At 41.6% G+C, this 27,918-nt stretch overlaps 1 protein-coding gene across 3 annotated transcripts; it reads left to right on the plus strand.

Annotated features, from left to right (window-relative positions):
- Positions 1-163: 163 nt before the first annotated feature.
- ANGEL2 (angel homolog 2) lies at positions 164-27,500 on the plus strand. Of its 3 annotated transcripts, XM_074949274.1 has the most exons (10): positions 176-259; positions 3,882-3,911; positions 4,799-5,264; positions 12,431-12,684; positions 14,705-14,774; positions 17,422-17,843; positions 21,568-21,694; positions 22,264-22,324; positions 24,415-24,578; positions 26,896-27,500. In XM_074949274.1, exons 3-10 carry the CDS (start codon positions 4,808-4,810, stop codon positions 27,048-27,050), a joined length of 1,710 nt encoding a protein of 569 aa, XP_074805375.1. In that variant the 5' UTR covers positions 176-259; positions 3,882-3,911; positions 4,799-4,807; the 3' UTR covers positions 27,051-27,500. The 3 variants fall into 3 exon arrangements, with proteins under 3 accessions (XP_074805376.1, XP_074805375.1, XP_074805379.1); XM_074949275.1 differs by lacking the exon at positions 3,882-3,911 and having other exon boundaries at positions 164-259; XM_074949278.1 differs by lacking the exons at positions 24,415-24,578; positions 26,896-27,500 and adding an exon at positions 23,277-23,384 and having other exon boundaries at positions 177-259.
- Positions 27,501-27,918: the final 418 nt, after the last annotated feature.

The following is a 27,918-nucleotide window of genomic DNA, read 5'->3' on the forward strand; positions in this document are numbered from 1 at the left end:
ACTCCCATGGCCCAATGCGTGCCGCCTGGGTGCAAGGCCGACCGGCTGGCGGCGATGAAAGCGTGGTGCTGTGTGAGGGGGGGCTGCAGCCGGTGCGGCTGCGGGGGCAGAGGCCGGTCAGTGTGGAAGGCGGCCGGGAGGCCGGGCCCTGGGGCGGGGGGGAGGAGCTGGTGGCGCTCTAGGGTGACCCCCCTGTGGGGGAGCGATGTAGGGGCCAGAGGAGCTCCCTGGAGTGGCTAGTGAGGCGCCCGACCTGGAGGTAAACACGGGCCGGCGGGGGGCCTAGGCCGCAGGGGCGGGGGCGCTAAGGTGGCGGGTGGGTGTTGGGGGCGGGCTGGCCCGGAGGGCTGGGCGGGAGAGGCGGGCCCAGGGAAGCGGGGAGTAATGGGAGAGGGGGCGCGCTGGCCCACTGGCATGGGCACGCAGTGATACTCTCCCACATGGCCCGTGTTTGAGGAACTGCCATTAACAACCTCTGGTTTGAGTATCTAAATGCTTCGGTTTGTGGTGTATGTGCTTTACAACTGTGTACATAATTCCTTCTACTTCCAGATCCACTGAGTGAAAATTAAAGATTAAAACTATGGGGCGCTGTTCCATATAAGTACCTAATGGCATCCCACATAGCAACACCTCGTTTTGTTGGGGAAAGAAATGTGTATCCCAATGAAAGTAGAGCTGCAGGCTTTGAATGAGCAAATAATAGGCAGATAACTTATTTATTTAAATCAGTTGAATTTTTGGTTGAACTGTATTTAAATATATATATATATATATATATATATATTTAAGAAATGTTAAAATCATGAGTTTGGCAGAATAATTTTAGTTCACTACACATGCATCTCATCTCAGATCTCTCTCTACTTTTGATAAACAGTTGAAGGAAATTATTTGATAGTGGGACCCAGCAAAATATTTTAGTTGTCTTAATCAACACAAAGCTGAAGTTTTTAATGTATTTTTTTACAGTGACACAGCCTGTTGTGAAAATATCATTACATTAGGGAGACAGTATGATTTCAAGTCAGTGGTGTCTCCAATTTCATGAGCAGCAAGTTGACAGTAACTTTAACTGGCCTAACTTTAATACTGCATATCTAATGCCTTTCCAAAAACTGGAAGACTGCTCATAAATGGAAGCAAATGATTAAAACCAAACTGCAGTGGGAAATCTGAAAGCGAATGAAGATCATGTTTATATGCTGAATGCCCCACTAACTAGAACTTGGATTGGAGGCAGTCAGGTCATAAAATTGAGTCAAGCACAGTTTTGCACTTCTCTTTGAAATTCACCTGTGGTTTCCCAAGCAGAAAAACATTTCATGAAAAAATGTATGGCTGTAAGAGGCTTTACATTTGAACTATGAACAAAATCTAATCTGAGTGATTATAAAACAAGCATTCTAAGAACTCCTATCAGAAAGTGGTGTGAACATCACTTACATCCTAACTGCAGCATAGCATTCTATTCCATTTGTATTAATTTCTCTGTGTAAATGACCAGGAGGGCTTCTAATAAAAAGCTGCTGCTAGAAGAGGAGAAATTGGATCAACTGAGGGTCACAAGTATTCTTATCCACTAGACCAAGAGGAAGCCATGAGGCTTTTGTCTCTAGCCCTCCTTCTCACAGTTACTAGCCTTAGTACTTTTTACTTGTAAATCCTATTTATTTAATTATGAAATAATTAAATAATTAAATATCCCTGTGTCCATTTTACAGATGGAGAAACTGAGGTTTAGAAAAACTGACTTGTGTTGTGGCACTGTGGACTGGAAACAAGGAAATCTGGGTTCTAATTCTGATTCAGACATTGATTTTATAAGAGGATAATCTCTTTGAGCTTCAACTTTTCCATCTGGAAAACTGAGACAATGCTATTTAACAGTTTCATTAGTAACTTTTTGTAATCAGTCATGGGTTAAGAGGGAGGGTCCTCTCGTGGTTCAATAACTGGTTACAAGACAGAAAACAAAGGATAAGAATAAATGGTCAGTTTTCAAAGTGGAGAGATGTAAATAGTGTTGTCCCCCAAGGATCTGTACTGAGACCAGTGCTGTTCTACACATTCACAAATTACCAGGAAAAAGGCATATACAGTGAGGTGGCAAAATTTGCAGATAATATGAAATTACTCAAGATAGTTATGTCCAAAGTAGGGCTGTCAAGTGATTAAAAAGATTAACTTCTAGGCTCTAAAGTTTACATTGTTTTATTTTTTGAATACAGTTTTTTTTGTACATAATTCTACATTTGTAATTTCAACTTTCATGATAAAGAGATTGCACTACAGTACTTGTATGAGGTGAATTGAAAAATACTCTCTTTTATCATTTTTACAGTGCAAATATTTGTAATCAAAAATAATATAAAGTGAGCACTGTACACTTTGTATTCTGTGTTGCAATAGCAATCAATATATTTAAAAATGTAAAAAAACATCCAAAATATTTAATTTTAGTTGTTGTTCTATTGTTTAACAGTGAAATTAATCACGATTAATTTTTTGAGTTAATCCCATGAGATAACTGTGATTAATCAACAGCCCTACTCCAAAGCATACTGTGAAGACTTACAGAGGGATCTCACAAAACTGTGAGACTGGGCAACAAAATGGCAGATGAAATTAAATCTTGATAAATGCAAAGTAGCACGTCAAAAAACATAATCTGAACTATACATACAAAATGATGGGGTCTAAATTAGCTGTTATCACTGAAGACAGAGATCTTGGAGTCGTGGATAGTTCTTTGAAAACACCTGCTCAACATTCAGCAGCAGTCAAAGAAGCTAACAATGTTAGGAACAATTAGGAAAGGGATACATAATAAGATAGAAAATATCATAATGCCACTATATAAATCCATGATACGCCCACATCTTGAACACTGTGGGTAATTCTAGTCACCGCATCTCAACAAAGATATATTAGAATTGTAGAAGGTACAGCAAAGGGCAACAAAAAATATTAAGGGTATGGAACAGCTTTCATTTGAGGAGCGATTAAAAAGATAAAGACTTTTCATCTTGGAAAAGAGGCAACTAAGAAGAAATATGATGGAGGTCTATAAAATCATGACTAGTGCAGAGACAGTGATGAAGGAAGTGTTATTTTCTCCTTCATGTAACACAAGAACCAGGGGTCACCTGATTAAATTAATAGGCAGCAGGTTTAAAACAAACAAAAGGAAGCACTTCTTAACACAACACAGTCATCCTGTGTTGCCAGGGGATGTTGTAAAGGCTGAAACTATAGTGGGGTTCAAAAAAGAAGTAGACAAGTGCTTGGAGGATAGGTTCATCAATGGCTATTAGCCAAGATGGTCAGGGATGTAACCCCATGCCTCTGATTGCCAGAAGCTGGGAATGGGTGTCAGGGGATGGATCACTTGATGATTGCCTGTTCTGCCCTTTCCCTCTGAAGCACCTGCTATTGGCCACTGTTGGAAGACCGGATACCAGGCTAGATGGACCATTAGTCTGACCCAATATGGCCATTCTTATGTTCTTAAAGTGCTATAAGTGTGAAGGGTTATACAAATCAGTAGCAGAGGTGGGGCTAGAACTCAGAACTGTCTAGCTCCTATCCTTGTGCTTAACTCAGTAGGCCATGTGGCTTTTGGTAAGCCTCTAGCACATTTTCAAAATTCACAAGTGTGGCTTATTGAGGGTAAGTGGATCTCTAATTCCTTGCAAATTCCCTCTATAATGGAAAAAAAATCATGCAAAATGTCCTCAAAAACTGTTGAAACTTCGTAAAATTGATCCTATTGTGCTGTAGTTTTGTACACTCAAAAATAGATAAATTGTCAGAAAATGTTTGTTCTGATCATTCTTTACCCAGCTGCAGTTGATTTCAAGTTTTTGTTTTGTTTTCAGACACCTGTCCACATATCTTGGTACAGTAAGGTAAGAGTATAATTGGCAGTTAAAAATAAGAGTGAATTATCTGTCCAAGATCATTCAAAGTGAGAATAATAATAAACCCATTCCACTAGCCTACAGTCTTGAATTATTACAATGAGAACATTTAATGGGGAAAAAAAATTAAAAATCTTTTCAAACCTGTGTATGTATTAAAAAAGGAGAAGGCTCAGTCTCTCTCTTCTCTTCCCCTCCCCCCCTTACCCCATCCTTTTTAAATTATTATTATTAGCATGTCACCTCTTTAGGCTAAAAATTTAGTTTTAAAGAGCAACAAACCATTTCGAAAAATTAAACCTCTTTGTGGTGGTAAAGAGCCAAATATGCTATATAGGGGAAACCCACTTCTGAATATGTTCAGTGACAGCTTTTCTTTTCTACAGGAAACTTCTACACTGAAGTGTGTGGTATAAGAGCCTATATAGAATAGATGATGTCCCAGCATACTAAAATACTGTACCTACCTTCTGGGCTTTCTCATTAGTACTCCTCATACAGGTACTGAATGAAAAAGCATAATCAAATCTGAAAAAAGTTATAACATGGCTTGTTCGTCTATTTTTTTTTTAATAGGCCAACTGTTTAAATTGTAACTGAAGGAAGACGTGACAGGTTCATAAAAAGTGATTGGATCTGATAATCAGATTCTTATTTTGGGCATCCAAGCTTCTGAGTGAGTTCTAAATGGAAAATGTTATTTCCCACTGTCTTCATATAAATCAGTGTATGGGGAAGAAATATCCTATAAGAAATCACAGTCAGCAACTTAGGAAAAATTGTACCTGTGGACAGTAGTCTGCATCTCGTGTTCTGTAAGCAAACTAGTTGAATAAAGAGCAGTATGTTTTAACTAATCTATTCTTCTGTTGTAGACCCCCCCCATGGTGCCCCGTCACATGCAGAGGCTGGGCAGAGATTGGGTTGCCCACTGGGATAGCCCTCAAAGATTCTGCTGGAACAGTCGTATCTCCAATTCTGTAAGGTGGGCTGGTCGCTATTCTTGGGCACCGTATCTCAGCACTGGGGATTTTACAGTGAATTGGAGACCGCCTCACTTTTTTGGGCCTTGGAGACCGCCTCACTTTTTTGGGCCTTGGAGACCGCCTCAGTACTGGAACTGGCAACCTGATAACTTCACACACAACTCTTCTTTTCATTTCTCTAATCCTAATATGAAATCCGAGGGAGATGAACCTTCTTCAAAAAGGAGAAGACACAGTGGTCAGAATGATGTTTGTAGTCCTAATGAAGAAGAAATTAGCAGCTCTAATCAGAATGAAGCAGCCTGTCTTTCCACTCCACCAAAAAATGAAGAAGAAAATACTGCAAACACAAGAGGTAAAAAGGGTGTTTGCTCTTTCTGTAGTGTTTTCTTTACATATTTAACAGGCTGTAAGTACCATTTTCTAGCGCCCTCTATATTCCACCTCTTTGCTGGCGACTATACCAAGAGGGTGTTGGTTTTTAAAAGGTATTACAAATGTCAAATACTGTACTTTATAGCTTTAAACTGTTTTGATTTTGTGCTCTCAAAAACCCGAATCTGGCAGACAGAGCTGAGCTGATGCTGCTTAAGACAGTCAGGGTGGCTCTTATTTTTTGAAGTGGCACCACCAGGTGGTCATATTTGATTTTTGCCATTTATTTTGATAAATTATAATTTCAGCAGGCCTTGCTGCAGTTTTCTTTACTTATCTGAACATGAATCAAGTGCACCTATGCAGATTGTGCATATCTTAATGCCCAATTTCTCAACTCAAAACAATGTGTGGTCTATACAATTCAAATCTTATCAGGTCTAAGTGAGAATCACTGCATCAGCAATCAAATTATTTATGAACAGGGAGCCAGAATGCTTAATTATTTAAAGTCAACGTGCTTGATGCTAAGAGCACAGTAATGTCTTCTGCAGCAGCTACTCTTTGTCAGTACTTTGACTTTAACGTACTCCTCCTAAGTTGTCCCCAACTGTTTGCTTAAGAGCTTTTTTTTTTTTTTTTTTTTTTTTTTTTACATAATCTGATTCTGGGACTTGTTTGACATTGTGAATGGCCTTTTTTTTTTTTTAAGGGGTGAGGAAGGCAAAAGAAAAATCATCTCATTTATCCAATCTACCCTAGCCCAATTTAGTGTCTGTACTCTGACCTACCAGCAGGAACTTCTAAGTTTTGTTGCTGCTTCTGATGCCTTGAATTTTTTTCATACCTCCCTCCACCCAAAGAGGCAAGTCTGTTCTCTTCTCCAATGGACTCCTTTCAGATACCAGCATCTGGTGCTACTAAGAGAAATTGGTGGTAGCTATTAATGCCCAGCGGCTTCAGTCAGACTTCATAGACTGCATTGTGCTTGGTGCTATACATATTTAATTTTATAAAGCAAAATAAACAATTATGCTGTATATAAAATATGTTCAGCGACACTCCCCACCTGCCCAGTTCTCAGCAAGAAATTTTAGTATGGGGTCTAGACTTTTTTTGGAGACTAAAAATATCAGACCTGTCTGGAAAACGTAGTCCTTGTCCAAATAACTTAGCCTAGAGCCCCTGTCCTGCAAGCTGCCCAACACAAGCAGGTCCTTGTGCCTGCTTGGAGCACCATTGACTTCAGTGGGGCTCTTCATAAATGTAAGAGTGCCTACATAGAGCTTCTTGCAGAATTAAGTCTTATACAGGCGGTCCTCGGACTTGCAACACAATTGGTTCCTGAAAATTGCGTCGTAAGTCGGAACTCAGAACCGCAGTCCACTCCACTGTGGGACCAAGTGTGGTAAAGTTGAAACCAGTGGTTGTAAATTGAATCAGGATGTCAATTCAGAAATGTCGTAAGTGCTGTTCATCGTAAGTCAAATGTCGTAAAGTCAAGGACTGCCTGTAAAGGCAAGTGACTTGCAATGGCTCTGGGGAAGAGGGATAAAATTACTTATACAAAACAAGCAAATGTATGTTAAATTTTAGATATGTATCGGCTATCCAGAACTGACCCTTCACCTAGACATCTTGAGTTACCTAACTTCTTGCAGGAGTCTCAGCAGTGGGATTTGAAGGACAGGATAGTGGTCTCACAGATCAGCTCAGGGGAGGACATTCTGTACACAAGAATGGCATCAGAGAAGCAGACATGGGAGAGTATCATCTGGGCCATCATTGGTGGAGCACAGGGCATAGGAAAAGATGTGATAAGAAATGAGCATCTGATTAGGGAGGAACACAGTTGTGAAGGCCCTTAAATGTGAGGATCAGAGATTTAAATTTAATAGGGTGGAAAAAGGAGTCGGTGGAGGGATTCAGAAAGATGACCGACAGACAAAAAGAGGAGTGATCAATGGGCAGCCCCTCCTTTAGTACCTTAGCACGTGCAACTCCTCCCCACTCCTCTGAGGATGTGGAGTCCCAGTGGTGGAGTGTATTCTCTTTGGAAAGTCCTTCAGATTGCTGAGAAAATTCTGGGCGATACCTCCCTGTACTCTCTTTGAGTTTGGAATTGGCAGTTGTCGGGAGGGGGAGTCAAGGATTCAGTGAATGTCTACTTTGGCAGGGTGGTAATTTTGTCACTGTGCTTAATCACAGAAGACCACTTTAGGATTTAGAATGGACTAGCCCAAATACAATTCAATAGCAGAGATGGGACAGCCACTGGCATAAATATTTCATCGGTGCATGATTTAGGTATCTGTCCTCCAGCTTCCTTTCAAGGGAGGAAGAGGCATAATTGTCATATAGTACATTTTTGGCCTCAGGTTATGTATAAACTTACATGAAATGGTCAAAATATACTTGTGTCTCAAGTAGTTGAACTGAATTGTTTTCATTAAAAATGGTCAATGCTTCCCAGGGGTATACTCATCCCTGCAGGATTCCCTTGGGCCTGTTCTACACTAAAAAATTAGGTAGAAAGAAGCCACCTTAAGTCAACCTGTTAATGTATGTGTCTACACTACCGGGTCCTTTACGCCGACCTAAGTCACCTCTAATGTCGACTTCTGTAATCCACTTCTGCAAGAGGCATAGCACTTAATTCAGGAGGTAGTGCAGATGCAGCATTGTGTAATTTGACTTAATTGGCCTCCAGGTGGTGTCCCACAATGCTCATCTGTGACCGCTCTGGAGCTCATTCTCAACTCTGCTGCACTGCAGCCAGGTATACAGGAAACAGCCCCTTCACTGCTAAAGCCTTGGGAATTTTTGATTTCCCATTTCCTGTTTGATCAGCATTGGGAGCATGCCAGTTTGAGCACAGCTGATCATGGAGACTACACACCGCAAATGTGCTCCAGCCTGGTCTGCACAGGAGGTGGTGGATCTTATCGCTGTGTGGGAAGAAGAGTCTGTGCAGGCAGAGTGCCGATCCAGCAGAAGACACACTGACATATGTGCAAAGATCGCTCGTGGAATGGGGGATAAGGGCTACATGAGGGAGACACAGCAGTGCCGTGTGAAAATAAAAGAAGTTTGCGAAGTGTACCAGAAGGCAAGGGAAGTGAACAGTTGTTCTGCTGCTGGTTCTACAACGAGTTTTATGTGATTCTCGGGGGTGACCCTACTATAGCACCCTCACAAGCAATGTGGACACCTCACAGGTGTGAGTCTAGGGACAACAATGAGGATGATATGGTGGATGAGAAAGAGGAGAAGAATGGGAGACAGGCGAGTGGTGGATCCATTTTCCCCGAGAACCAGGAAATATTTTTAACCCTGGAGCCCTGTGGGTCTCAGGGCATCACGGTAGCCGACCGTGATGCCAGAGAAGGCACCTCTGGTGAGTATACAGTTACAATCAAAGTCTAGTTAAACTTTAGCAGACACACACATTCGATGGTATTGCATGTTTACTGTGAAGAAAAAGCAAAGTGCTGTGGCTCTCTGCTTACAAGAGGCCACTCCAGCTACGCAGAGAGTGGCCCCCGGAAAATACTGTTTATGTGGACTGGAATAGCCCGGGAATCCTCCATGGATATCTCTAGGAAACTTTCATGGAGGTACTCTACAATCCTTTGCAGAAGGTTTCTGGGCAGGGCAGTCTTATTTCTTCCACCATGGTAGGACACTTTCTCACCCAACTCCTGTATTAATTCTGCTGGCATCATTGCAGTACACAGCATTGCAGCATAAGGACGGGTCTATGCCCAGACACTTGCCGCATCTCCTTCCTTTCCACCTCTGTTACCCTCAGGAGACTGATATCATATCAGGTCACCTAGGGGAAATGTGGGGAAAGTTCTCATTAAAAGTGCTCTTACAAGAAAAAAAGGGCGCATAGACCCCACCACCACCACCACCCCCCCACACACATGTTCTGGATTGCCAAACCATGCAGCCGCTAATGCACCGGCAAGTAGTTTAAAGTGGCTGAAAAGGGACTGGGGCCCCACATGAGAGAGTTTGCAATTTGGGAGTGAAAACATACCCCTCCCTCTCCCCCCGCCCAGTTCGTAAACAGCTTCCTGTGGTGCTATGGGGAAGAGCCATTGTTTGACTAGCTACCTTTGTTCCCGACATGAGCCTGCCATAAACTTCATTAAAAGTGTGGTCACCCGTGACCCAGGGTGACCTACTCACCATGGCTGGAGCAGCAAAACGGCACAGTGAATAGTTACGGATTCTGATTATGTTCTGGCTTGCACCTAGTGTAATAAGGGTTTTATTTATGAAAACAACCTTGTTATGGAAACATTTTATTCATGTACAATGGCTCCTTTATTTTTTTCCCATGACTGACCCCTGGAAATGTGTCCTTCAGCGTGTCATCAAAACCTGAAAGCATACTTTCGCTGATTAGAAGGAGAAGAAGGTGAACATGTCATCCCGCGTTCTCTGAGATAATGAACGCCTCCAGGACAGCTAAGACAGAGCTGAGAGCGTGGACGATTTCACTATCCAAGAAGTTAGACATAAACATGGAGAGCAGGAAAACTTCCAATGAGGAAGAGCGTGCGGCGCAGGATGAGATGCTTCGGATTATGAGGGACGTGTTGAGGCGTCTGGTTGAACTGCAGGAACAGAAGCAGGAGGGTAGAGTTCCTCTGCAGACCCTGGTGGACAGCCAGTCAGCATCGCCTGGTGCAGAATCACCCTCCCCCAAGTGTTCCATGAGGCATGGGCTAAAAGTCCATTATCCCTTTCACTTAACTCCGGGGGAGGGTACAAGGAACAGAAGGACGCCCATTCACAGACCATTGGTGGTCTGGAATGTGGTGTTATGTTACACAGTTGAAAATGTTTCTCCTGTTCCAACTTTACAACCCCTTTTCCCCAGGGTTACCTTTTTTTCTGTTCTCCCTCTTTACTTATGTTTGTTAAATACAGTAAATGGATTCGAGAAATAAATGTTCTTTATTGAGTAGAAGCAGTGGGCTTGGGCAGGGGTTGGCTTTACTGGGACAGTCATACAAGGCAGGTGAAGGTTTGGGAAAGCACAAGCAGCTCACGTTACTGTGACTCATTGTTGAAATGGCCTTTCAAAGCCTCCTGGATACACAGCACCCCTTGCTGTGCTGCTTTTATTGCCGTGCTGTCTGGCTGCTCAAAAATGGCTGCCATCCCATCTGTCTCAACTGCCCAGCCCTGCAGAAAATTTCCCCCCTTTTTTTCCCACAGATATGGAGCACACAGTAGGCAGCTATAACCATGGGGATGTTCTCTTTGCTAAGGTCCAGCCTTGTTAGTAAACATTTCCAGTTCCCTTTCAAATGACCAAAGGCACATTCAACCACCATTCTGCACTTGCTGAGCTTATAGTTGAACCATTCCTTACTGCTGTCCAGATGGCCAGTGTATGGCTTCATGAGCCATGGGGAGCAAGGGGTAGGCTGAGTCCCCCCAGGATAACTATAGGCATCTCAACGTCCTCAATGTTCATTTTGTGGTCTGGAAAGAAAGTCCCAGATTGCAGCTTTTTGAACAGACCCAAGTTTCTAAAGATGCACGCGTCATGACCCTTTCCTGACCATCCTACGTTGATGATGGTGAAGCTCCCGCTGTGATCCACCAGTGCTTGCAACACCATTGAAAAGTATCCTTTTTGGTTTATGTACTCTTTGGCAAGGTGGTCTGGTGCCAAGATGGGGATATGCGTGCTATCTATTGCCCCACCGCAATTAGAAAACCCCATCGCTGCAAAACCATCCACTATGTCCTGCACATTTCCCAGACTCACTACCGTTCATAGCATAAGTTGATAAATAGCCCTGCACACTTGGAGCACAGCAGCTCCCACGGTTGATTCCCCACTGACTGGTAACTGTCTGGCCTTACAAGCTTCCAAATAGCAATTGCTACTTGCTTCTCCACTGTCAGAGTAGCTCTCATTTTTGTGTTGCTGAACTGCAGGGCAGGGGAAAGCTTTGCACAAAGTTCCTGGAAGGTGGCCTTCCGCATTCGAAAGTTCTTCAGCCACTGCTCATACCTGCAAAACGATGTGGTCCCACCAGTCAGTGCTTGTTTCACGGGACCAGAAACCACGCTCAGAGTGCAGCTGCTTTGTGACTGCGAGCAGCAACTGTGAATTGTTTTTCAATGGCTTGCAGCAGGTCTGCTTGCGGGACATTGCTATGTTCCGCGTGGCGGACCCTACTTCGGCTCTGGAAATACTGCAGGAGAAGGTGTGAGGTGTTTGAGATGCTCACAGCAAGAGTGCACAACTGAGCAGACTCCATGCTTCTGGGATTATGGCATACGCGTGGTGGTTTTAAGGCACGAAAACCACTGGGTGGTTTGCCGTTGAGCACAGTGCACTGTGGGATGCCGACACAATGTTCCCATTCTCCCCTGTGATAAAGTTTTGGTCCCAAGAGGCATTGCATAAACTTCCCAAAACACACTGCAGCAAGTTGCACTTTGGGATAGCTAGCCACGATGCACTGCTAGTGAGGACGCACTCCATCAAGACAATGAGCATGGTGTGGCCAGGCACAATTGACTTAATTAATTCAGAGGCTCAAGGTCAAATAAGATAAAGACTTAATTTTGTAGTCTAGACAAGCCCTTAGATAAGAGTATCAGTTTTGCTACCTGTTTCCAGATCCTTTACTACTCTTGATACTGTATAGGAGATAATGCAGAGGCAAGATGGCATTTTCAGTGGTTCTTGTGGCTCCAAATTTAGAACCATATGAAAGCTTTTGAGTCTCTCTAATCCCCAAACTTTTCAGGAGAGTTATAAACACCATGAGTAGCATATCTGGAAACTGGCCATAATGAGCTTCATAGGATATATCAGGTTACTCCAACTTCAGAGAAGTCTGAAATGTGGGGCATACCCAGTGGCTACCAAGTATGCAGTTTATATGAGCACAGTTTATTACTTCAATCTCAAATGGAAGGTCTGAAATATTTCTAATCATGACAGGTACAAACTTGCCTATACATTTGTTTAAGCAAAGGGAGCTCTCAAGAGGAATCATAATTCCTTAAATACAATATGTGGCATACAAAACAAGTTGTAAGATCAATGTATGGTAATGTAAATGTATTACATATCATTCATTTTGGTATTTAATGTTTTAACAGGCATGATCAAAAGACATTGGGAGTATTTCTGTCACCATAGTAAAAAAATGAAGATTCTTGAAGATAAGCAAATTGACCAAAACAATACAGAAGACAAGGGAAAGTTTGATTTTACTGTGATGTCCTACAATATCCTTTCACAGAATTTGTTAGAAGATAACTCCCACCTGTATAATCACTGCAGACGGCCAGTGTTAATCTGGGGTTATAGATTTCCCAACATTCTACGGGAAATCAAACACCTGGATGCAGATGTAAGTGGAAAACTAACACAGGTTTCATTGAGAACAACATAGTCAATGTGTAGCAAGAGTAGTTTTGGATTGTGTGTGATCTAGTAGATAAGATTTCTAATGGATTCAACTGTCCTTTAAGTTATCACGTCATGCTTATTAGTACTGCTGGTTCATGTTTACCAAAGTAATGTTTTCTGAGTGATCTAAACCTCAGGCAGTAGCCAGTGGTAGTGTTACTGTAATCCCCACTACTATATTTACACATGCACTTCTGAAACTGTCCTTAATGCTTCTACGGTCAAACATAGTCTCTCATTATCCCATCATTCCTGCATTTTCATGATGTCATTTCCTGATTCTCTTCCTACCCTTTGGATGTCTTATTCAGTGGGTCATCATCCTCCTTCCCTCCCTTTCAGAGGGAGGTCCTCTCTAGGGCTCTGCTTTGGCAATCTCTTCTTCTCCTTCAGTATCTTATCTCTGGTTGATCTCATTTGCAAATTAAGGCTTTGACTACCATCGTTATACGGATGACCTGCAGATCTGCCTCTCCATGCTAGACCTCACCCCTCCATCTAAACTAAAATTTAAGCTTGTCTTTTGTGATAGCTAGACATCCATGACGAGACGTCTACTAAAAATTAACACGGCCAAAACAGAATTAATTATTTTCTTTTGAAACTAGCTTCTCTCCTGCTTCTCTGTTGGAGTGGACAGCAGTCTGTCACTCAGGCCTGTAACTTTCACTTCATCTTTGGCTCAGCCCTCTCTTTGAACCTACACATCCAGGCCATGTCCAAATCTTCCCACTTTTTCTTGCACAACTCCTCTAAGATCCAGTCTTTCCTCTCTGCCCATGCTACCAAAATTCTTATCCAAGTCCTGATCGCTTCACACTTTAACTATTGTAATTTCTTCTCTCAGTGCCTGCAACCTCATCGCTCAATTCCATTCAAAATGCTGCTGTCAAGAACACCATCTTGCTTGCAACAGCTCTCACAAAGTCCTTCACAACCTTCTTCTGCACTGCCTATCAGACCTTTTAATTTATCACAAGGTCAACTCCTACCTTTCTTTCACCAGTGATGCCAGGCTTGATTGCCCGACTCTACAACAAGCACTTCCTGCTGTGCTGCCCCTTGTGAGTGGAAAAAGATCTCCATCAAAATCTAGAAAGCTGCTACCTCATCCTCCTTTAAATCTTTCTCCTTCCTTAATGTATATATGAAATGGTAACCTGTGAATGCTTAGGCTGCTGAAAAATTGTGATTGCTGCTTCCTGGTTGCTTGCTCACTGCTTTATAAAGCTCTGGCCTTCTTGTTAGCCCTGCCCCCTGACTAAGGTTCAGCCAATGAACATAGGCTTCTAGATTTCAAACCTTGTTTAGAAGCTCACAGCTTCCAACTGCCGGCCACAGCACACGGTCCTTCAAACAGACAGACGAACACAAGCTCGGCACACGCCAAGTGAGAACACACACACACACTACAGACATCAGGAATCAAGGCTAGAAACTTATTTTTAATCGCCCAAATGTGAGATGTATAAACCTAGGCAGTGCTGTTTTAGGGAGTCTGTGGGCAGATATCTCCAGAGCCTCTGCTACTACTTAGTGCTTTGCAAGCTGATCACAAGGTTTCTCACATGAGTAAAGTTACTCAAGTGCATAAATGTTTGTCAGAGTGGGGCTTAAGTGCTGATTTGTGTCCAAGAATAGGATTAGGACGTCCCAGTCAAGCACCCAAACTTGAAAATTTAGCTCCTTGTCAACCAGGAGCTTTTTTATTTTTTGTCACTTAGTCATTTGGTAAATCTACATGATTAGACAGATCAGAGTTTTGAATAAATAAAATGGGTACCAAATACTACTTACACTAAGCAGTTTTTAAATAGAGAAAGCTCTTGCATGATGGTTTTTACCTCTTTAAATAAAGTTACTAAAGCTTCAAGGAAAAAATAGATGCACTAGTTAATGAAGTGAAAGCTTTTGTTAATGTTTGTTAATGTATTAAATTCAAATTGGAAAAACTCTTTTAGGTACTGTGTTTGCAAGAAGTACAAGAGGACCATTTTGGAATGGAGATCAAGCCAAGTTTGCAATCTTTAGGTATGATGGAACACTTTTGTCCCACATTTCATTACATTTTCCTTTTTAATGTGCCGTATATACTCATTCATAAGCCGAATTTTTTTTTTTTTTTTTTTGTAAAAAAGGGAAGCATCAGAGAAGGGGGTCGGCTTATGAACGGGTATAGAGAGGGAGAGGTGGGACACAGCCTCTCCCCCAACTGAGGGGGCAAGGAGAGGCTGCACAGCCAACAGAGCCAGAAGGAAAGAGGCGGAGCCAGAGTCTCTCCGCTTCTGGCCACGCTGCTCTCCTCCCAGCCTCTGAAGCAGCTGCAGCTCCGGGGTTAGCAGGCTGCGGCCAGGCCAGAGACATCCTCCTCTGGCCCGCCCCAGCTAAGGTGGGAAGGGAAGGGATGGGATGGGGAGAGTGTGGGGGTCTTGGGCTACGGGTGGGGTCATGTGGGGGGTGGTCACAGGGGTTACTCCCCTCCCCCCCAAAAAAATTTCCCCACCAGTTGCTGTCCTGCCCATCAAGGTAAGCAGCTGGCGCACCGGGACGCTTTGTTTACTTAGGTTTACCTCCATGCCTGTGGATGCTCGAGGTAAACAAACCATCTCAGCCCGCCAGTAGCCTATCCTGGTGGCCCGGGAGCCAAAGTTTGCTGACCCCTGAATAGTAGGGTCAGCTTATGAATGGGTCGTAAATTTTTCCATTTTTACTTATCCATCTTGTGGGGGTCAGCTTATAAATGAACCGGCTTATGATCGGGTATATACGGTACTTATAAGAAATAATCCATGTGGAATGAAGAGAGATGCATTTTTGATATGGCAAAAATTAGATAAATAGTTGTTACTTTAAGACCTGTTCTTGCACTCCTTATTTTGGCAAACTCATTAATGACTGAATTTTGCCTGCATATGAAGTGCAGAACTGGGCCCAGAACTGCTTTCAAATGAATTTACTTAAGACCTGATCCTGTAAATTGCTGAGTGCCCTCAGCTTTCATTGGCTTCAGTGGGAAAGGAGGCCACTCATCACTTCACAAGAGATGCTTAAAACATGCAAGTCAGTCCCTTAAATTCTAGAGGAATGTAGATGTTGGATCTTAGAATTCTAGGTTTAACTGAAGCTACAAATCAAAACCAGTCTTGTTGATTGGTTTCTAAATTCTATATTATGTATGCTTTAGAGTTTAGTGTAACCATTTATTTAAGCTGTTCTGTGTTCCCTGAAGTGGTTAATACAGTCAAAGTATACTTTCATAAATAGTTATATTTAATTACGGTGGAAGATGTACAGCTTCAGTCATAAACAGAATTGTAGAAAATACTTACTTTTGTGATAGTTACAGCTAATGGAAAATATTATAATCCCAGAATAATGCATCGGTAATGTTGAATATAAATGTCTTGCTCTGTATGAAAAGAACTTTCAAAAAAGCTGTCATTTTTAAGCTGTGTTGGGTACAAAGCACTCTTAATATATTGAGAAGGCACTGGAAGCTTATTTTGAGACCATGCAGGTCTTACTACAGTAAAGCAAATTTCAGAAAGTTGGGTGATTTTTATATTAAAAGAGTAAGGTTATGATAAAGTAATGTTCTTAAAGCTGTCAGACAATTATTTCTGACCTACAGAAATCTGTCAAGTACTGTTCTTAATAGGAATGTTTCACAGGTAAAGCATTATTAAGCTGCTCTGGTAGCACCCTGAATAAACTTTAAAGCATCAGTCATTTTACATTTTGACTTGTCTTTTGATGCATGAGAAGTTCCATGATGAGTATCTTAAATCATTAGTTTAGAAGTGTATACACCACAGAAGATACTGAACTGGATTTATTGTTCAAATTAACTTGTCACATCCAAGTGTTTCTTTCCTTTCTGAGTTTCTTGGGTGCATTATGTGTAGCCTCAGAAATCTGGTTTTATTTTAACAAGTCACACCGAACATAGACATGTCCGTAAAGGAGGTATGATATGGTTACATGTATCTTTTTCTCTTTCAGAGAATGCAAAAGTGAACATTTTCCCTCCCGGAAAATAAAAACCAAATATCAGGGCCTGAAATTTGAATGTGGGTTGTTGAGCTATAAAGTTTGCCCTCTTGGGATGGCAGTATGGTGCTAGAGCGAAGCAACTCTTATTTTGAAAGATGAAGATCATGGGCCTGATGCTCACTTACACTAAGGCTCCTTTACACTGCTCAGTCAGTGTACAGAGCAGTGTAAACAACCCTTTAGGTAAATGAGTTTCAGGCCCTATGTTAACATGTGCACTAGGAGAGTGATTTTTTCCTCTCAGCAGCCATTAAAGCAAAAGGGGATTTATTGGTAGGAATATGTATTGAGAGGCATATTTTTAGTAAGTCATTTATAAAGACAATTTTCTCTTTACATATGTATTTAATTATGCAAAACAGCTTCCATTATAATCCCCCCCATTTTCAGTTGCTTATGTTCTTTTTTTATAATTAGTTTTCAGACAGAGACCAAACATGGCACATTTCAGCCCAAAAGGTAAAGATCTCAAAGTTAGGAACATTTGAAAATGGGTACAGTGGAAACATTTTGCAGCCTTAACTATAGCAGGCTCAGGTATTGACTACTATATGGAAAAACAATAGCATGAGCTATGTTCTTGTTTTGGTTTTTTTCGTTAGTGATTCACATTTCTTTCGTACAGGTTATCATTGTGAATATAAAATGAGGACGGGAAGGAAACCTGATGGCTGTGCTATTTGCTTCAAAATTTCCAAATTTAATCTTATCTCTTCAAACCCAGTGGAATTTTTCCGCCATGATATTCCACTCTTGGACAGAGACAATGTTGGACTAGTGTTGCTTCTGCAGCCCAGATTTCACTGTAAAGCTACTTCTGCAGTCTGTATAGCCAACACACATCTGCTGTATAATCCAAGGCGAGGGGACATTAAACTGACCCAACTGGCAATGTTACTGGCAGAGATTGCCAGCGTTGCCCATCGGAAAGATGGTAGATTCTGTCCTATTATCATTTGTGGTGACTTCAACTCTGTTCCTGGTTCTCCACTGTACAGTTTTATAAAGGAAGGAAAGCTGAATTATGAAGGACTACCTATAGGAAAGGTAGGTGTTCTTTTCATCTCAGTAAGAATTAATGCTCGTGGGAAAGGAATATTTTATGGAGTGACACTGGCCACCTGTCACGGTGTGCACCGCTCACTGCTTATCTGGTGCCTCCTCCTGATCAGTTGTGGGATTAGCTCTTGAATTCAACGCCCCTTCTCATGGTCACATACCATCACACTCACCCTCTCTCTCTCTCAGGTCTGCAGCACCTCTCGTCCCAGGAACCGCAGCGTCTTCATGATGCAGCCCTCCGGCTAGGTCACTCAGCGTTCCTCCTTTCAGGATACAGTCCTTCAATTCTCTGTCACCAGCACCGTAACCCAGACAGTCCTCCTGTTCTATGCCACAGTCTCTGCCATGTCCTCAGTGGCTAGTAGAGGAACTCAAGCTCATTCACTACTCCAGGGACCCTATGCCCAGCAGTTCTGGGCTTTCCTCTCCCAGCCCTCACTGTTCCTTCCCTGGACTGCTTCCTACAATTCCTGATTCACCTTCTTGCCCTGGGTATAACAGCTCCAAACCCTCATCCCTTTTCCCAGCCCCTGTCTGTTTCAAGCTTCCTGGCTTTGAACCTGCTTGCAATCAATTCCCTACTCCCTGGCTTTCCTTCCAGGTGCAGCCTGTAGAGTTAATAGGCCTACCTGACCACCTTAACCCTTTCCAGTGCTGTGTGGAGTTGAGTTGCCATTAGAAGCCCAATTTTGATCTCCACTCTAAAATCTACAAACAGAGGAAAGTCTGTGACAGAATTGCTATGCTAGGTCTGAGGCTGACTCAGTGTTTTGTTTCAGAAGTGCAATGGCCAAGCTGGTACCCAATCCCCAGTGTTGGGAGCCATCTATGCCATTGGGCTTCACCAGTTGATTAGTTTAATTCCTGCTTCATTTGGGTGCTATTAAATCCCATTTGGTGGTTTTAAACTCGGGCAGTGGTGGGCAGTATGAGCCTTGGGGACCTGTTATTCACACCCAGCCTCTGCTAGTGCTTGGATTTTTATAGGACTAGAATTGTAACTGCTGTGTCTGCCAAGCCTGTGAGGCCTTTGTTTTGGTACCAGCACCTAGCTTTCACTTCAGTGAATCTCTAACATTTTCAAACATATAAACAATTGTTCTTGAAAGTGGTATATGTACAGTTTTGTATCTGGACCGTACCTCTGGCTTAATTTAGGTCTTGTCTTCAAGTACACCACCGTTGTAGTGCTTTAGTGAAGACTCTCCTATGCCAACGGAAGAGCTTCTCCCATTGATGTAGTTAATCCACCTCCCCAAAAAGCGGGAGCTATGTCGGTGGGAGAAGCTCTCCCACTGACATAGTGCTGTCTGCATCGGAGATAGGTCAGTAAAACTGTCACTTGGGGTGGACTTTTTACACCCCTGAGTGACGTAGTTATACTGATATAGGTCCGTAGTGTAGATCTGGCCCGTTTTTCTGGGAACGCTTTAAATGCCAAGTCTAGCACTTGGCAAGTGTTCCTTTTCTTTTGTAAAGGGTACTTTCCCCAAAAAATAATTTTATTTAAGTATTAAGGTATTCCTTTTACAACTGGCAATACAATAGGGCCTAAGTTATTAGTCAGAATAAGACCAAGCTTCCCTTTTCATTAACTTAGCTTAAATGTCCATAAAACATGTTCTACTGACAGAGTAAAATACTGTTCCACCTTACACCATTATTAGTTTTGATTTAAGTGTCCCAGGTTTTTGTGTGGGAGGAGATTTAATCACGGACCATCTGAACCTTTTCAAAAGGATTATTCTCACAATATGGATGAGCCGGGGCTGTATTGATTAGTGTAAGTGTAAAGTCAAAGTTATGATTGCTAGGTGACCAAAGTAGAAGCCATGTTTGAGTGTGGCACCACATTCTAAGATATTTTATGTGAGTTTAGTGTGAACATAACATTCGACATATCACCAATAGCTATTTAATTTGAAGTGACTAAAGCATCTACACTAGGGAAATGTGAATTTTCCATTATTGGTGTTAACTGCCCATCATCTGCCAACCCCATTTTCAGCCCCCTTTTGATTTTCTCCCAGAAGAATAAATGCCCCACTGTTAAAAGCAATGTCAGCAGTCAGTGAACTGTTTACACTAGAGCAGTGGTTCTCAAACTTTTGTACTGGTGACCCCTTTCACATAGAAAGCCTCTGAGTGCGGACCCCCCGCCCCTTATATATTTTTAAGTGTTTTTAATCTTTTTAACACCATTATAAATGCTGGAGGCAAAGCAGGGTTTGGGGTGGAGGCTGACAGCTCGCGACCCCCTATGTAATAACCTCCCGACCCCCTGAGGGGTCCCGACCCCCGGTTTGAGAACCCCTGCACTAAAGCTTCTAATGTCGCTAACAAGAGGTCTTGGTATTCTCTCAGCTTAGTCTTGCAAGAACTATTTTACAAAATAGGATTGTCATAAAGATGTTGATAAGCAAGAGCAAGCAGAGAAATTGCATATAAAGAATATCGTGGTTTAGCAGAGAAAGCTTTGAAGAGCTGCTACAAAAGGCATGTTTAAGGCATGTATAGAAGAGTGGACTCACTGCAAGTATGCCCCCTCATGGCTGGGTGTGGCTTAACAGCTTTGCCTTCTCTAGCATCCCCTGTTGATGGTTATTCCGGTCCTTTAGTGGTCTTCCTCTTCTCACATTTTGGCCCTGCAGGCAGGTCAAATTTTAGTTCCGTGCTCCTTTCATGGTAAAAAAGACCCACAAACAGTCTAACAAATCAATCCAAGGTCTCTGGCCCCTGACTCAGGGTCCATTTGGCCCTTACCCCCATCTCTCCAGGCTCTGAATTGCCCTAATCCCCTTACTTCAGGGGGCTTCACACCACTTTCCCAGTGGGTGGTATGGGAATGCAGGGCCACTCTCTATGCTGGGTTCCAGTCCAGAGAACCTAGGACGAGCAGCCAAGGTCTGCTCTGTCAGACTCTTTGCCACTGCTTCTCTGGACTCCTTTGTGTCACTAGTCTTTCCTCAAGCCTTTTTCTCCAACCCCTTCCTGGGCCTTTTGTAAGGGCCAACACCTTCCAGAAGGTCTCCCTAGAGGTCGGGTTCGTACCCCTGGTCACGGTCAGCCAGAGGAGCTTGCTCCAGACTTGTCTTCCAGATATCTCCCACTTTGTAGTGCCCCGAGTGTGACAGCAGAGTTCTTGCCTTTCTCCCTGGAGCCCCTCAAGGTCCAATCCAAATGCCCCTTAAGATTTACTTATCACAGCCTCTTGGACTTAACTGCCTCTGGTTTCCTACTGGCTCAAGACAAGCTGCCCCTGGCCCCAGGCTTCACTGTCCCAGGCCTCCCAATCTTCCTTCTGGCTTGAGGCCTTCCAGTTTTGGCTCTAGGCTTCAGGCCTACCAGACTTCTCAGCCTTTAGCCCAAGAGAGGAAATACCGTCTACGTCTCACCTGGGTATCCTCCGTTGCCTTCCTTCTACTGCCCTCTGCTCCTTCCTTTCTGAAGATCCAGCTCCTCTCAGGTTGAGTTTGATCACCAATTATACCCTATGGCTTAATTGGGCTTAACCGCCCACTGTTTACCCTGCGTTCATACACTACATCACAGCATGGATAAGAAAAGTGAACTTTTTAGCAGTATGTCTTTTTTGTTAATTGGATCACAGTTGACTTTAAAAAAAATAGTTTTTTAAATTAAAATTTTGCACAGGTATCTTGTGAACTAAATCAGATTCTGTTTGAAACAACCGTATATCTTTTTTTAGGTGTCTGGGCAAGAGCAGTTTCCTAGGGGACAAAGAATCTTAACTATTCCAATTTGGCCCCCAAGTCTAGGCATTTCACAGAGTTGTGTGTATGAGGTACAACAGCAGCGACAAGAAGAAAACACAGGTCAGTTTCTGAACAGGTAAACTTAGTGGTTCTATGAAAACATCACCCAGATTTACTGTTGAAGACCAGATATTTTTCCATTTAAAAAAATGGGCCCCAGTCTTGCAAACATGAGCTCAGTGGGACTACTCAGGGATAAAGTTTTTCACCATCCTAGGCATTTTCAGGCTTAGGCCTTAGAAAAATTAATTCCTTTGAGATTAACATGCAGTAGGTGACTAGAAATATTAGAACCATTGTTGTGGGCTATTTTTAAAACCTTCCATCTAAGTCTACTTTTTGTCTTTATGTTCAAGGTTAAACACACGTTCAGCTCATCTGAATTGCTCTGTAATTTGAAAGGGTATGTTTCTAGGTAAAGCTTTCTGGAAAGGTACAGATTGGTTTGAAGGGGCTCTAATAAAACTGGGCAATTCAATCCAGTTTTTATTTATTTGATCTTTCCCATCAAAAGAAAAATAAATAGCGTTTGAAGATGTTGTCCTAGGCTACCTTTCCTATAGTTTTTCTCCAATGGTCTTAATGATCTCATTTAAAACATAGATAAGAAATTCTCTTTATTTTTGTAGGTGGAGAGAAAAAAGAATCGAAACTGGAGCACACAGAAGAGATCATAATAGCAGCTGAAAAGTAAGTCCTGGAAAACCTGAGAAGGCTGGCTGTTGGCTCCTATTTATATAAAAAAAAAAAAAAAAAAAAAAAAAAAAAGCAACACCAAAACCTTGAGCATATCTGGTATGATTTCAAATTAGATAACTGATAAAACTGTACGTGGTCTTTTAATTGGGTTTTGTATCTGCCGGTGTAGGTTGTTAAAATATACGTATTTGCATGTCTTTATTTACATGCACATTATTTAATAAAACACACCCACAACAAAAAAGACATTTTCAAAAGTAGACATCACCACACCTAAACCCTCATCTTCTCAAGTAAAAGTCTCAGAAATGGAGTCAATGCAGTTTTCAGAGCTAATGTAATGTTTCCTCTGACATTTCACAACTGTGTTCTGGTGAGTTAGTTCCTGCACCCTTGAATTATCAGAGCAGTTAGAGGATGTGAATAAAAACAAACTAAAATTAAATTGAATGTTTTATCATTCTTATACTGGTGATCTTACTTTCAGCAACTACACTAGTTCAAAAGCATGGCTACCTATTGTTTTCAAAAGTAGTAATTGGAGAATAGAACCTAGAGAAATTTGGATTAGGATAACTATGCGAAGGGCAAAAAATCATCTTTCATTTAAAAGTGAAAGAAAAGGTAACCACAGATGGGAAAGGATTAGAATTATGTATTGTAAAGGACCATTTCTATATGGGGCAACTGATGCATGTTATTCCAAACTAAGGAGCTGAGGTTAAGGAAATATCAAGACTGGCTACTGGGCAAGATCCATCTCTCCTCATTAAACAATACTTTTGACATCTGTTTACTTTTGGATATAACCAGCACTCTTTTTGTTTTATAGTGATGTAGCAAAGCCATAGAATTTGGGGCCAGCTGCAGAAATCTGTTTATAAGTGGCAGCAGTATCCAGCTGCTTAAATTCTCATATTTCCTTCCATTTTGATCATTTTAGAGATGCTGGTTTATAAATGTTAATAAGTATCCTTATTGGGAAACAAAGAACTGTGGTAATGAAGAGGAGATAGATCAAACTGGATAGAACAGGAAGAAGTTTAATTATTTTAAAAACTCTTCTCCCCAAGAATTCCATATTGGACAGGCATGGAGACAGGTACTTCCTTTCTCTTTTTAGACTCATAACTAAGTTTTAAAAAGAAAAAGCCTAAAAGCATTTAAAGATTTAATGTGAAGACTCCTAGTTAGACCCAAAAGTTTACTTAAAAATCAAGAGGGTGGCTTCCAGTTTAGACTGGCATGGAGGGACATGTGGTTGGTGTCAAGAGGAAGGAAGAATACAGTAATTACATGGGTGGAAGAGCTAATCAAGATGAAGCACTTATCCGAAGGTCTGGCCTACATTACAAATTTAGGTTGACTTAACTACATCATTCAGGCCTGTGAAAAATTTCACTCCCTGTGCAATGTAATTAAGCCATCCTCAGTCATGGTCGATGGAGGAATTCTTTCATCAATTAGCTACTGCCTCTTGCTGAGATGGATTTACTACAGTAATGGAATAACCCCTTCCATCTACACTAGAGCCATACGGCTGTGCTGCTGTGGCATTTCTCGTGTAGACTGACCCTAAATCTCTTTGAAAGTCAATGGGACAGGATCCTAAGTGTTAAATCACTTGAAAATTGGACTTAGGGCATGCCTACACTACCACTTATGTCGGCAGACTTATGTCACTCAGGGGTGTGAAAAAACAGACCCCTGCTCGACATGTTTTTTTACTGGCAAAAGCACTTGTGTACACAGTGCTATGTCAGCGGGAGACCTCTCTCCTGTTGGCATAGAGTGGCTACATGAGCAATCTTATAGAGGTGCAACTGTGCCACCCACCATAAGTTCACTAGTGTAGACATGGCCTTAGACTCCTTTGAAAACTGTACCTTAGGTCCTTGCTCCAAGAAGTTAACAAGATGCAAAACATGAGAATGTTACATTCGGAAGGTGTTAAAAATAGACTCTGTTTATGCAGCTTATTTGTTTTGCCATAATAACTAAATAAGTGTGTTTTATTAATGACTAAGTCTTTTACTTAGTAGCGATAATGAAGTAAAATACTTCTGTGTAATTCTGTTTAGGTTTCCTTCAAAATTACAACACCACTTTAGATTATCTTCGGTCTATTCTCATTACTTACCTGAAAGTGGGATTCCAGAAGTAACAACTTGTCATTCCAGAAGTGCTGTCACTGTGGATTACATTTTCTATTCTGCAGCAAAGGATGATAGTGCTGCTCAGCCAGGTAAAGAAGCTGAATTGAAGCACTGAAGTTCTCTTAAGGAATATCTCCCTGCTGAATGATAAACTTCAGAACCTAGCCTAAAAGGAGGCATATTGGTAAATTTCACAGATCTCAAGTACACAAAAGATGCTAACCTCAGTGATTTTACAAGTGCCCAAACATTTTGAACATGTGAACTGTTCCCTCACAGATTAATTCTACAGTCTTATCTCTTCCTGTCCTTTATTTTCTCCCTTACTGATTGATGTTAGCCTGTTGCTTCCTGGGATCATTGTAGTATGTAGGGGACATCCTCTGTAGAACACTGCAGAGGCCTGCATGGTTTCTTTTACTAAAAACTTTGACGCTTATGTGGTCGTCATTGTCTCCTTGACTATAAGATTCAAGGAGTTGAGACTCCTGACGAGCATTAATTAAAGAAGTGAACACCAAGGTAATATCACTGTCATTCAGTAGCCTATGTGAGCTTAGTGACTAGACCAGTGACATGATTGGTTCACATTTTCAAGAATATGATGAACAGAGATTTCAGATGCGTTAGAGAGATGTATGACCTCTTCTGCATGAGTGCTCATATTTAAAATTACCTTGGAGCAGCATTAGTGTTTGTCTCAAACCTATGTGGTTTTGAGATCTCTTGGTATGGGGTGAAAAATCACACTGAAGCAGCGCATTTGTGTGTGTGTACCTGTGCCACAATTTTGTGGTTGCAGTTGCAGCTGCAGCTAAAACTCACCAGATGGTGCAAGGAAGATTTAACGCATCTGAGTGGGTACCCTTTCTTGGCTTTTAAATGTTACCAACGAAGCAATGTACCACTTACCGTATTTGTGGTCTTGTTGTGGGTTCCCTGAGAGACACATTTCCATGTTTTACAATTGGCCATCTGCTTTGCTTCATCCTACATCATCATACAGGATAATGAGCCTTTTATATTGCTTGAAATCCTTTGTTTCACAAAACCATTATACAGTGCAGCCTGGCCAGCTGAATCATTCTAGGGATAAATCCCAGAACAGGGAGACCTGGGTTCCATTCCTACCTTAAGCACAGTCTTCTAGTGTGGCCTTTTCAAATTGCTTAACCATCTGTGCCTCAGTTTTCTATACACTACCAAATGTAAAAGGAAAATCGCAAGAAAATTAATCTAGCTTCAAGGACTTGGTTTTGCAATGTGCTGAAAACTTCTGCAAGGTGCCATGTGTCCTCAACTGCCCCTGACTTCAGTGTGAGTTAAGGTTGCTCAGCACCTTGCAAGACTGAGCCCTAAACACCTAGAATGCTCTAATTGCATGCCCTAATTAAGGTTGTATTCAGTTTTGCTCTGAAAACGGGAGTTCAAACTCTTTGTTTTATATCAAAAAGTGTATCTGCCCCAAACTTTCAGCATATAATCTGAGTAAAACTTGAATTTTCCGAGTAGTTCCAAGAAAATCGATTAGTTAGTTTCCAAGTGCTAATAAATTTTAAAAATTGCCGAATAAAGAGTTTGTGTTCTAAGTCTAGTAAGGTTTTGGACCTCATTATCTTATAACCCACAGGTACGTTTGGGGGCGGAGGGGTCTCTGGAGCTAGGTCAATTTGTTAATTAACCCTAAAAAATGGGTTTTACTGCATAGCTGTTGGTTTATTGTATGCTTAGTTGTGGGAAATCAGTTTGAGACCCAGCTTTTGGTTCTATGTAGCCCAGGAGTTCTGTGGTACTGTTCAGACAGTTCAGGAGCGCTCCTGAACCAGCTGAATAGTTTTATCCATGAAGATCCAGATCTTTGCCACAGCAACTGTAGCTTTGAAGACCAGGATGTGTGCAGAAAGTTCCGCTGGGTCAGGATCTGTGCTGAAGCCGTATTCCTGAGCTTGCTGAACAGGTTCACAGTGACTAGGCTTGTCTTCAGTGCAGTCACAGTTGCTGGCTTGTTAGAGCTCTGCAAAGCTGCTTGAAGAGTGAAGTTCCTGAACCAGCTGAGTAGTTTCATGGAGACCAAAAGTAGCTGCTGGCTTGTTGAAGACCAGGAGTTCTGTGAAGCTGTCCAGCTTTTCATGAACAAAGCAACAGCTACTGTGTCGAAGGTTTTGTTTTTTATGTATAGAATGAGCTTAACTCTCACACAACACAGTGGATATTATCAGCTGTGAAGTGATCTGTGCAAATTTGTGTATAGCATCATTGTTACCAAAGCGTTGTATTAAGACCTCACAAGTCACTCCTCCCAGGTTGGAGTCCTCCTTCCATGTATAAGGCGGGTGTGGGTGTGTATGATTTGACTCACAACGGTGTGTTTTCTGCACATACTTTTCTTCTTTTCTTTTTATGTAGGAGCCGAAGATACTTTTGATGGAGGTCTGAAGCTTCTTGGTAGATTATCACTTTTAACAGAGCAAGATCTGTGGACAGTTAATGGTCTTCCCAATGAACATAACTCTTCTGATCACCTGTCTTTACTAGCTCAATTCAGGCTTATTGAACAATAATTCCCAAATTATTTTTATATCTGCACTTTCCTTCACCGTCTCTTCTTCCTGTAATTTTTTTAATTCAAGGATTGTCAGACTGGTTAAAGTTAAGTTCGCCTGGATGCTGAATTTTTAGTGTTGTGTAAAGTAGAGTTTTTAAAGAGATTTCTTTGTAAAGTTGCTTAAATTACTTTGTAGAGTCATTAAGACCAAAAAAAAAGAGTTTTACATTAGCTTCCTCTTTTTGATAATGGAAAATGTCTGTGCCATAATCTGAAAATGGCATTATTTTTTAAAAAGATAATGTTTTTATTGTAAATCATAGTAAAATGGGTGATGGTTCTTAAGTACAGTGTACATCTCTCAGTCCTTCAAGCAAAAGATTGTGTTTGTAGCAAGCTTCATAATGAGCTCAAAGTAGATTTCTATGTACTTTCAAGTGTGCTCTATTTCAAGTTGTTTTTGTTGCCTTCCCCAAATATCTAAATATTGGGCACAATCTTGGAGTCCCTCGGCAGGAATTTAGCTAGTGCCGGGGCAGCAGGATTGGGCCTATTCTTGCAATATGGTAATTAGTTGTACTCTAAAAAGTGATTGTGTAATGGTTAATCTTACAAGAAATTTTGCTGATGTGCAGAAGCTTTAAAAAGAATCTGAAATGAAACCAAGTAGGCAAGTGGTGGTATCTGAACACAAAGCGGTACGACACAGGCCGAACTGAAGGAGCTTTCATGTTTGAAACTGGGGTTTTTTAGTTTTTTTTTTTAAACAGACTTTTCAAAAAGTCTCACTCCCAGATGTTTCAGAAGTGTTTACAGAATAGATGAGGCTGTTTTTCATGTATTCATCATTTAAATATTGTAACGTTACTACAGCTCCAGAATAT

Source organism: Natator depressus, chromosome 3 (genome assembly GCF_965152275.1).
Source record: "Natator depressus isolate rNatDep1 chromosome 3, rNatDep2.hap1, whole genome shotgun sequence".
NCBI lineage: Eukaryota > Metazoa > Chordata > Testudines > Cheloniidae > Natator > Natator depressus.